General features: G+C 41.5%; 1 protein-coding gene across 2 annotated transcripts in view; it reads right to left on the bottom strand.

Annotated features, from left to right (window-relative positions):
• COG5 (component of oligomeric golgi complex 5) overlaps nucleotides 1–12065 on the bottom strand; it is a 238313-nt gene that overhangs the window by 17348 nt on the left and 208900 nt on the right. For both annotated transcript variants that reach the window (XM_084811049.1, XM_084811051.1), the window contains 3 exons: nucleotides 11860–11922; nucleotides 10505–10608; nucleotides 8313–8550 (listed from right to left, as the gene is read on the bottom strand). In XM_084811049.1, coding sequence (XP_084667175.1) covers nucleotides 8313–8550; nucleotides 10505–10608; nucleotides 11860–11922 — 405 coding nt within the window. The remainder of the gene's footprint in view (nucleotides 1–8312; nucleotides 8551–10504; nucleotides 10609–11859; nucleotides 11923–12065) is intronic.

Raw genomic sequence — 12065 nt, 5'->3', positions numbered from 1 at the left:
TGCAGGACATGAGTGCTGTATTTACCTTTCCACCCATGTTCCCCTGTTGCTAACTCTGGTGAAATGTAAATAAATTCCAGTCATTCTACATTTGCATGCATGTATATGCTTCAGAAACTTTGCAGGTTTCTTGTCTGGGGTGGGGGGGTCGGTGCACGCTTCTTATGTATGTATATATGTAATCTATACACACACGCAAGCACACTGCATGCACACACCACACACATATGTATAAGACGTGTGCTTAGACTTGTATGTGTGTGCGTGTGTGTGTGTCTATGTATGCAAATGTGTGTTATGGGCCTGTGCCCTGGATCTTTTAAGAACCTAGCAACACCCCCGATCCAATGTAATATGACCTAGTTAACTAAACTGTACAGAGCGGTGAGGTTTGTGCCCAGGTTACACATGCGGCCATGACAGAATGGAAGCTGCTGATATTAGTGCAGGTGTACATGAGTGGGGCAAAGGCCAGCTGTACAAAGAACTAAGAATTCAAAGAATAAGATTCAGGAAAATGGGACTGGGTGGAAGCCAGGAGACCATCATCACAACAAAGTGAACAGACCCAGAAGGAAGTGGAAGAATGATGCCCTGGAAACAGAAAGCAAAGCCAGGAACTAAGACGCAAGAGTGAGAAAGAAGGGGGGAATAGCATCAGACATGGAGACAAGAGAGGGCTCCAAATGCAATGGAATTTAGAATATTCCTGCATTGAGCAGGGGGTTGGACTCCATGGTCTTAGAAGCCCCTTCCAACCCTCTTATGCATTCAACTTTCTATGGGCTCTTTGAAGGGCAGCAACAAATGGTAGCTGAGCAATGATTGGCAGACCGACCATCACTAATCTGGCCTCATCAATGGGAAGTGATTAAATTGGTTATTGCTAAATTGTATAAATTACTGTTGCGGTATGAGACAGAGGAAGAACAAGTAAAAGATGGTATGATAAAATGGGCACAAAATGGTCATAATATATCAATGGAAGAGTGGGAAAATACATGGGGAAAAGATTTAAAATTTACTTTATGTACAAGTCTTAAAGAGAATTTTTATAAGACGATGTATAGATGGTACATGTCTAAATGGTTTAAAATGTATAAAGCTGTTTCTGCAAAATGTTAGAAATGTGAAGACCAAGAGGGAGCATTTTAGCATTTATGGTGGACTTGCAAAAAAGCTAAAACATTTTGGAAACGAATACAGTCTTTAGCTCAAAGAATATTAAAGACTACTATAGAACTAAAGCCAGAAACTTTTTTATTGGGACTAACAGATAAACACATAAAACAGAAGGGAGGAAACCCTCTTCTTCTACATGACAACGGCTGCAAGGTTATTGTATGCACAAAAGTGGAAGAATGAAACAATACCAACTGTGAGCGAGCGGATCATGAAAATGATGGAACTGGCAGAGATGGCAAAACTTACTATTATAATTAAAGAAGGGTCAACAACTACATTTATGTTAGATTGGAAACCTTTTATAGAATTTGTACAAGAAATAGGAAAATGATATCTATGTATATGGATTTTGAACTTTGAGATGGTTGATTCTCTTTTTTCTGTTGTTAAAATTAGGAGAAAGGAGATAATGTCTGTGAACTCAATGTATGATATACAACTAAGACAAGAACTAGAGAACAAAAATAATAATAAGCATTTGTCGTGTAAGGGGAGCCAAAGGTAGATACCTTATAATCTTAAGAGATATTTTAGTGTATGTGTATTGTTGTTGTTTTTCTGTTGTTGTTGTGTTTTGTTTTTCTTTTTTTAAAAAAATAAAAAATAGACATAAAAAAGGAAGTAATTAAATTATGAGTTTCAGATCTTGAACATGGTAGAACACGACAGGTAGAACACCAAGGGTCCTGGCTCTAGAATACCACCTTTATATGATATGTATGTTGAACATGCATTCTCTTTGCATATCTGTTCAAGTACTTCCCCACATTTCCATTTTTGACAAATGTGAGCCAAACCTCCTCTGGCAGTGGAGTGGGATCCACTTTTCTGTGGCTTTGTTCTACAGTGATGCTGTCACATTTATAGGCCTAGCACCACATGGGCAGAGCCAGCTGCATGCATGCCCACCTAGGATCAGGGGCTCACAATCATGTGGGAAGGGTCATGCCATAGCCACTCCTTCCCCTTGGATGCCAGGCCTTTAAACATTTCAGCAACACCATAGGATGTAGCCTGGAAGAGTGGAACCTACGCCACTCATGCAGAGAGCACCACACTCAGAGTATTTGAAGCACAAACAATGAATACTGTAGTAGCAGCACCACTGCATACATGTCAGATGCAAGTCTCACTGAATTGAATGGGGCTTACTCCCAGATGCGTGGGTATAGGATGGTAGCCTAAAGCAGCTTTTATTGCCAAACTGAATATGTATTTAGAAACAAGAGTTTATTAATTTATTCATAGGTCAAGACATATGACAAATAACAACAACAACTCCATAAACCACCAGCATTCCCCTTCCTATATGCACTGGAGTACTTTTACTGACCCTTAGGAGGAACAGTTTACCCCCAAGGCCTTTGCTTTCATCTCTACTTTATACATCCAGAAAGGATATTTAATTTATCCCAGTCCCCCGGGCCAATCATTTGCACTTTGATGGATGAAGACTAACTATCTTCTGTATTTCTATTCCAGATAATAGCAATGTTACAATTATTTTTGCTAGTTAATGTGTGTCTAATTTCGCCCCACACTAAGTTCACAACCCTCGTCTTAAGAATATGTTTTTTTGCTCCAGCTACTGAAAAATCTTTGTTTTTCCTTCATTCATTTCTGACTCCATCATGTTCACATTTCAGTCTCTTAATCATACAGAGCTACATAGCATTTAAAGGGCAGAATATGACTCCCAACCTAAAATACTCCAAATTGCTGTAACCTTAGCGCACTTGGCTTTGTTATACAGCAACAAAGCTCTTCATAATGAGTTGGTCAGAAGGTACTACAATTCCCAGATGATGCCTCACGGTATGTATAAATGGCAAGAAAATGTCATTTAACGGTACCTTACTGACCCCAGCAAATCCTTTCCAGGCCAGCCCTGAATAGTGAAAATTGAGCTATGTGTTTAGCACAAGTGATTATTTCCACCTTTCAAGTCATTTTCAAGTTCATATTTCTGCAGCAGTCAATGTTTGGACTGTTAGAGGTAAATACAGTCCACTTTGCTAGTAATTAGGATGCCTTGGGGTAAGTCCCTACCAAATTTAAGCTTTGTACACAACCTGGAAGTACTTTAATCATTTGGGGATACACATCTACTCCATCATTTCTAGCTTACAAATGTCTCCCTTTCACATTTTTCAAATAATTAGTATGTCTTCTGCTACATGTGAGAAATTTTTCAATTGTGGCCATCCCAGAGAGGTTTCTTAGCAACAACCTTATTTATTAAGGAATAAGGAATTTATTCCCCTTCATGGATCACTGCCTTGTTGTGGCGAAGGGGCTTGCGTAACTCAGTGAAGCCATAAGCTATGCCGTGCAGGGCCACCCAAGACGGACAGGTCATGGCAGAGAGTTCTGACAAAATGTGGTCCACTGGAGAAGGAAATGGCAACCCACTCCAGTATTCTTGCCAAGAAAACCCCATGCAACGTATCACAAGGCTAAAAGAGATGACGCCGGAAGATGAGCCCCTCAGGTCGGAAGGTGTCCAATATACTACTGGGGAAGAGCAGAGGGTATTTCCAAGTAGCGCCAGAAAGAGTGAAGCGGCTGGGCCAAAGCCGAAAGGACACTCAGCTGTGGATGTGTCTGGTGGTGAAAAGAAAATCCGATGCTGTAAAGAACAATATTGTTTAGGAACCTGGAATGTTAGATCAATGAATCAAGGTAAGCTGGAGGTGGTCAAACATGAGATGGCAAGATTGAACATTGACATCTTGGGAATCAGCGAACTAAAATGGACAGGAATGGGCGAATTTAATTCAGGTGACCATCATATCTACTATTGTGGGCAAGAATCCCTTAGACGAAATGGAGTAGCACTCATAGTCAATAAAAAGGTGGGAAAAGCAGTACTGGGGTACAACCTCAAAAATGAGAGAATGATCTCAGTACGAATCCAAGGCAAACCATTCAACATCACAGTAATTCAAGTCTATGCCCCAACCACTGAGGCCGAAGAAGCTGAGGTTGATCGGTTCTATGAAGACCTACAACACCTTCTAGAACTAACACCAAAAAAAGATGTCCTCTTCATCATAGGGGACTGGAATGCTAAAGTAGGAAGTCAAGAAATCACCGGGATAACAGGCAGGCATGGCCTTGGTGTACAAAATGAAGCAGGACAAAAGCTAATAGAGTTTTGCCAAGAGAACACGCTGATCATAGCAAACACTCTTTTCCAACAGCACAAGAGACGACTCTACACATGGACATCACCAGATGGTCAATATCGAAATCAGATTGATTATGTCCTTTGCAGCCAAAGATGGAGAAGCTCCATACAGTCAGTAAGAACAAGACCTGGAGCTGACTGTGGCTCAGATCATGAGCTGCTTCTTGCAAAATTTCGGCTGAAACTGAAGAACGTAGGGAAAACCACTAAACCATTCAGGTATGACCTAAATCATATCCCTTATGAATATACAGTGGAGGTGAGGAATAGATTTCAGGGATTAGACCTGATAGACAGAGTGCCTGAGGAACTATGGACGGAGGTCCGTAACACTGTTCAGGAGGCAGCAACAAAATCCATCCCAAAGAAAAAGAAATGCAAGAAAGCCAAGTGGCTGTCTGATGAGGCTTTACAAGTAGCTGAGGAAAGAAGGGAAGCAAAAAGCAAGGGAGAAAGGGGAAGATATATCCAACTGAATGCAGAGTTCCAGAGAATAGCAAGGAGAGACAAGAAGGCCTTCTTAAATGAACAATGCAAGGAAATCGAGGAAAACAACAGAATGGGAAAGACTAGAGATCTCTTCAAGAAAATTGGAGACCTCAAGGGAACGTTTTGTGCAAAGACGGGCATGATAAAGGACAAAGAAGGCAGGGACCTCACAGAAGCAGATGAGATTAAGAAGAGGTGGAAAGAATACACAGAAGAACTATACAGGAAAGATCTTAATGTCCTTGATAGCCATGATAGTAATGTCCTTGATAGCCATGATAGTGCGGTCACTGAACTTGAGCCGGACATCCTCGAGAGTGAAGTCAAGTGGGCCTTAGGAAGCATTAGTAACAACAAAGCTAGTGGAGATGACAGTATTCCAGCTGAGCTATTTAAGATCCTAAAAGATGATGCTGTTAAAGTGCTGCATTCAATATGCCAACAAATTTGGAACACTCAACAATGGCCACAAGACTGGAAAAGGTCAGTTTACATTCCAATTCCAAAGAAGGGCAACGCCAAAGAGTGTTCAAACTACCGCACAATTGCGCTCATTTCACATGCCAGCAAGGTGATGCTCAAAATCCTACAAGCTAGGCTTCAGCAGTATGCGAACCGAGAACTACCGGAAGTACAAGCTGGGTTTCGAAGAGGCAGAGGAACTAGAGATCAAATCGCCAACATTCGCTGCATCATGGAGAAAGCAAGAGAATTCCAGAAAAACGTCTATTTCTGCTTCATTGACTACGCTAAAGCCTTTGATTGTGTGGATCACAACAAACTGTGGCAAATTCTTAAAGTGATGGGAGTACCAGACCACCTTACCTGTCTCCTGAGAAACCTGTACGAGGGTCAAGAAGCAACAGTAAGAACCGGACATGGAACAACCGAGTGGTTCAAAATTGGGAAAGGAGTACGACAAGGCTGCATATTGTCACCCTGCTTATTTAACTTATATGCAGAGTACATCATGAGAAATGCCGGGTTGGATGAATCAGAGGTCGGAATTAAGATTGCCGGGAGAATTATCAACAACCTCCAATATGCAGACGTTACCACCCTAATGGCAGAAAGTGAAGAGGATCTAAAGAGCCTCTTGTTGAGGGTGAAAGAGGAGAGTGCAAAAGCTGGTTTGAAACTCAACATTAAAAAAACAAAGATCATGGCATCTGGCCCTATCACTTCCTGGCATATAGAAGGGGAAGAAATGGAAGCAGTGACAGATTTTACTTTCTTGGGCTCCAAGATCACCGCAGACGGTGACTGTAGCCATGAAATTAAAAGACGCTTGCTCCTTGGGAGGAAAGCTATGGCAAACCTAGACAGCATAGTAAGAAGCAGAGACATCACCTTGTCGACAAAGGTCCGTCTAATCAAAGCTATGGTTTTCCCAGGAGTAACGTATGGCTGTGAGAGCTGGACTATAAGGAAGGCTGAGCGCCGAAGAATTGATGCTTTCAAACTGTGGTGCTGGAGAAGACTCTTACGAGTCCCCTGGACAGCAAGGAGGTCAAATCAGTCCATCCTAAAGGAAATCAACCCTGAGTGCTCATTGGAAGGACAGATACCGAAGCTGAAGCTGAAATATTTTGGCCACCTAATGCGAAGAGAAAACTCTCTGGAAAAGACCCTGATGCTGGGAAAGACTGAAGGCAAAAGGAGAAGGGGACGGCAGAGGATGAGATGGCTAGATAGCATCACCGATGCAATGAATATGAACCTGAGCACACTCCGGGAGAGTGCGCAGGACAGGAAGGCCTGGCGTGCTATGGTCCATGGGGTCACGAAGAGTCAGACACGACTGAACGACTGAACAACAACAACAACAAAGGAATTTATTAAGGTACCTTAACTATCTGGGAGTACATGTTAAGTTCCCTGTTACAAGGGGGAAAAAAAGCACTTAATTTGCAAATGTGTGTGAAGTCCCAGCTAGATTGACCCATAGTGAGGATCAACCATAGCACCCCATGAGTAAGTGAAGCCCAGGCATCTTATACATAACAAGTAAAAAAAGCTTACATTTTCCAAGCACAGATGCCCGTTCCTGGCTCCTACTGGAGGTGTCCTTTTCCCAAATCCATGAGAAGAGAGACTAGAACTCCTAATGCCCAGCACTCCAGCCAGTGTTCTCATTCATGAATACATTCAAAGCATTTTTATCCCGCCCTTCAGCCAAAGAAGGCCCCCAGAGCAGCTTACGAAGATAAGAAATATCTTATCTTGCACTCTGTGCTCTTGCTTTGTGTTGGAATGCTAGTTTCTATTATGAGGTAAACTTCAAATCCCAAGTTTGATTGGTCACATCTCACCCTGGAAGTAGTCAGGGTGTACCCCACAATAGTTAAGATATTTTCAGGCCACCCAGATAGCAGAAATTTGGTACATGCATAGTCTATGACACCCTGATCACTAGCAAAGTCTGAAAATGGGTCAGTGAGATATAGAGCCATCCTGTTTTCAGGCTACACTAGCAGTTGGGCTGTTGTGGGTTGTATAGCTACCCACATAAATTTCAGCTTTTTGGGTGGCCTGGAAGTACCTTTTCTTTAAAAGAAATGCTCTCCCTACAGGAAAAAGAGGACTACTGAGAAATGGTAGAAAGAAAACAAGGTAAAATAAAAGATTAGCAGAAGAGGTGCAAGAAAAGAAAAATTCAAAGCTAGCCATTTGCAGGTTTAGTTAAAACTTCCCTCTCAAAGCACAGAGATTGCTAGAGACCTTATTCTCAGTCAGAATTCAATAGCTACAGTAAACACAGTGGGATATAGCATAACCTTTGCAGAGAGATAAGATGGTGCCACTACATTCTGAGATAAAAGACAACTAGAATAATAAAAAAATATGTGTTTGGAAAGTTAACGAAAGGACTACCTTTATCAGTACAACAACATGCATCCAGAGCACCCTTCTCTCTTGTCACTCCTGAAACAGTTGGCTGAGACCCTGTCACAGCACAGGATGTTCAGCTGGCGGAAACTGGTCTGTATCAAAATCAGAGGCCCCAATAGTTTCACCATATCTGTCCTTGTTCTGCAATGGCTACACATGCCATTTTAGAGTTTTCTATGGAAGGGACTTGCCAACTATGTCTTTGAATCTGGATCTCAGTTGTACTCACTGGAGGTTTACAACTAAAGCTTACAACTGCAATAATGAGGAAAGCAAAGAGAAAGTATATTTTTGACGGTAATAGCCAAAGTCTCAAAGCATCTCCTCTCAAACTCCAATCTTGGCAGTTCAAATACTTTAGCCAAACGTGTAAACCAATCGTAATTTATTACAGTGATAAAATCTGGCTCTGCTTTTTACAGGTGCAGAATACAGATATTTTTAGGTGAGGAAGAGAACAGACAGCATGGGTTTGTATGTGTTGGTGCATACCATTTCTAATCCAATGTCTAGTTCAGTGAGTGAATAAAATTAAGACGAGTCTTCGTTCACTTACCTGTGCAAAGTCAGCAGCAAGCCGCATTTTCCCGCCTTCACCCAGGGGCCTTAGTAGGCTTGCATTGCGAATAAAAATTTCAATTGCTCTCTGAGCAATGGCTTCAGTACTCTCATAGACAAAGTCATAGCATTCAAAGTGCCTGAAGTAGTCATTCATGACTCTTGCTATGAAGCCTTGTAGCTCTTTCATGTATAGAGAACAAGGGATATCAGGCTTTCCTGAAGTGGGTAGTGATCTACCAGAAGAACCAAAAAGGAAAAAGAACATTCATTTCCTGTTTATATCAACAGAACAGTGCTTGTGGCTTTATTGTTTCACCCTCATCCTGCAAAAGATGACAGCATCAGCAGAAAGAATCACAGCATCTATTTTTGGCATAGAAAAATCAGGAGCTGTCTCTGGAAGCAGTCTCTGAAGCAGTTTTTCCCCTCAGTTACTGCATAACAAAACACTCACCCTTCCACTGACTTGTTCTCCCCCGCTCCACAACAACTCTACAGCATTTTCATTGGCAGGAAGACTAACACTCTAAATCCTGCCCCTAAATGGCCTGACTGTTGGCATAATTCTTTCATAACAGACCACATCATACCAGGCTACATGTCATGGTGTAAACATCCCAACCTGCTCCAACCCCCTACTCTGTTTTTGAGTTAGTCTCTTAAAGTGTTGTAATTCTGCACCACAGATTACATACACATTGTCCTCTACTCTGGGCAGAACCAGTCTAAGCTTTAGTGAGGCCAGAGCAACTGTAGGGGTCAGACTTCAAGCCTGACAGGCCACATGAGAAGTCTTCTACTCTGAACAAACAGCTCTCAATGTGTTTGTTTTTAAAGTCCTGCCATTTTAAAAAGGATTGCGGTCCTACATATGTTTCAATCACACTTAATAAAGCTAAAATATTTTTCAAACATTAACATTTTCCACTGGATTTCCTTACAGAGAAGGATGAGCAATCAGAGCTGAAGCAGAATGGGGTGGAGTTGGAACAGAAAACCCCACAACTTGGGCTCTGACAATTGCATTAGGATGATTCATTGCACTGCTGAATCTTTTTAAAACAACGACGACAGGGCAAGTACAGACCAGATCTGTAGCAATGTTCCTCATAATTATTTGGAAAACAAGGCTAAGTGAAGGGCGGAAGCTCTCATAGTTTGATAACCCTGAGCTGCCTGACCCATTCAACAGAACCTTGCAATGTCTGGTGTGGGGTTCTCTTAGCCAATTCTCCCATAAATCTGACCAAGGCTATGCTTGTCTCCTTCCAAAGCCTCAGGGAATGTCCAGGTTTTCCCAACATCTCCACGTGTATGATATGTAAATTGACTTAAGAAGAGTCCTGCTGGATCAGACCACAGGCCTATCTAGTCCAGCCTTCTGTTCCCATGGGATGCCTATGGGAGGTCCACAAGCAGGACAGGAGTGCAATAGCACCCTCCCACTTGTGTTCCCTAGAAAGTGGTATTCAGGTGCACATGCAGGTGGAATTCCTCCTCTCTATAAACATCTTCCCTTCTGCTTATACCTGGCATTCTTGCTCATCTGAGAATCATCCTAGTATAGAAAGAAAACCTGGGCTTGAAAGACCCAGTGAAGGTCATGCTGTATCTTTTCCAGAGACTTGGGAGAGACTATTAAACATACATTTCTATATTAATTTTCTGTTGAAAAAAATCAATATAAAGAGCTCAATCAAAATCTCATTTTTGAAAATGAAATTTGTGTCCAATCAGTTTTCACAGTCTATTGCATAAACAGATACAACATATTTAAATAGACTTTCCCTAAAGATTTCTAATTAAAATATTATGAACTAAGGGTGAAATCCTACGCATGTTTAGACAGAGAAAAGTCCTACAACTCCCAGCATGCCCCAGCCATAGGACTGCACCTTAAATAATCAAAACAATCCCTTTTTTCATCCTTACTGGAATCCTCTTCTCATGTTTCATTTAAAAAGTACTGTCCAACTTTACTTTCCAGGCAGACAGATAATTAGAACAGCATGCATTTTGGCAGCCAGAATTACTGCTGCTTTGTTCACTAGCAGATTGGAGTATAGCTTGGTTGCTGAGACAAGCGCTTCTGTTGCAAGGTCACTGGGGTAATGGAATGTCTGCTTTTTATATGGTACACCTATCATATACATGTTTAAGACAACACTGAAGTAGTGACTCCATTACCCAGAAAAGTCTTCCTGATGCATAGTGATGATAATAGCCTCTATTGAGTCTCCAACTGAGTTCAGTAAAGGTTGCACAGCGTTTCCCATCAAATCATGGACTGTCTAGAAGTACAACCAAGAAGGAAAAATAGCGAAGAAAAAAGAAACATATGAGACAACAGTATGTTTACACTCCATGAGTTTCAAGATACGATTAAACTATAAAAAGTCTGACTAATTTTGAACAATGCTGTTTTCTGCTATGATATTATATATAGAAATAGATACACACACACACACACACACACACACACACACAAAGTATGGTGCTACTTAGCTGGAAATCTTCCCACTCCCCTCATGTGGAGCAATGGGTTGAACAAGGCCCAACAAGGAAAGAGTCACTTATAATAGAAGAAATTGTTCAGATAATTTTAACATGATGTGACAGTCATATGAAGTAACTGAATGAAGCTTTGAAGAAACTGAATGGTTTTGGGGTCATCATCCATCTGCAGGTTTACTCTATTTTATCTTAAAGTGGAGGGGAAGAAAACTCTGATATGTTTAACTGAAGAGCAGCATAGACATTTCATAAATAAATACATACATACATACATACATACATATGCATGACAGGTTGTTTTTTTTTAAAAAATTACTAATGTATTGTATTTCCCCCTTCTGTATATGTCTGCATTTCTTGAGTACTGTGTCCAGTTCTGGGCACCACATTTTAAGAAGGATGCAGACAAACTGCAGAGGGTTCAGAGGAGGGCAATGAAGATGATCAGGGGACTGGAAACAAAGCCCTATGAAGAGAGACGGAAAGAACTGGGCATGTTTAGCCTTGAGAAGAGAAGACTGAGGGGAGATATGATAGTGCTCTTCAAGTACTTGAAAGGTTGTCACAGAGAGGAAGGCCAGGATCTCTTCTCGCTCATCCCAGAGCGCAGGACACGGAATAATGGGCTCAAGTGACAGGAAGCCAGATTCTGGCTGAACATCTGGAAAAACTTCCTGACTGTTAGAGCAATATGACAATGGAACCAATTACCTAGGGAGGTGGTGGGCTCTCCCACACTGGAGGCATTCAAGATGAGGCTGTACAGCCACCTGTCAGAGATGCTCTGACTTGGATTCCTGCATTGAGCAGGGGGTTGGACGTGATGGTCTTATAGGCCCCTTCCAACTCTACTATTCTATGATTCTATGGTTCTCTATGCATTTAATACACTATTAAATGAAGAAAATTAAAACTCATTCAACCTCTGTAACAATGCAAATCAAGAAAAATACTAGCTGCATGTGGGGAAGTGTGGGGAAAACAGCAGGCTTCAAATCTGCCTCTGTGAGTTTATAATATTCACTTACCTTCAGGGCTGTGCTAATAGTTTCTTCTGAAGCTGCTGGAAAAGTACTTTGGCTGGACACCACCTAAAAAGATGAGCAGAACAATATTTTAACATACATTGAGACCCTTGTGAGGCCAACTCTCATTTACTACTACTATGGGCTTTTCTACACGAGGCTTTTAACCCCCTCCCCTTTACTGAGGTTTCTGCTTTCAGATTCTTTGA

Source organism: Heloderma suspectum, chromosome 7 (assembly GCF_057233095.1).
Source record: "Heloderma suspectum isolate Gila_16-S chromosome 7, 16-S_ref, whole genome shotgun sequence".
In the NCBI taxonomy this organism is placed as follows: domain Eukaryota; kingdom Metazoa; phylum Chordata; class Lepidosauria; order Squamata; family Helodermatidae; genus Heloderma; species Heloderma suspectum.
This window is presented reverse-complemented; position numbering and strand designations above follow the sequence as displayed.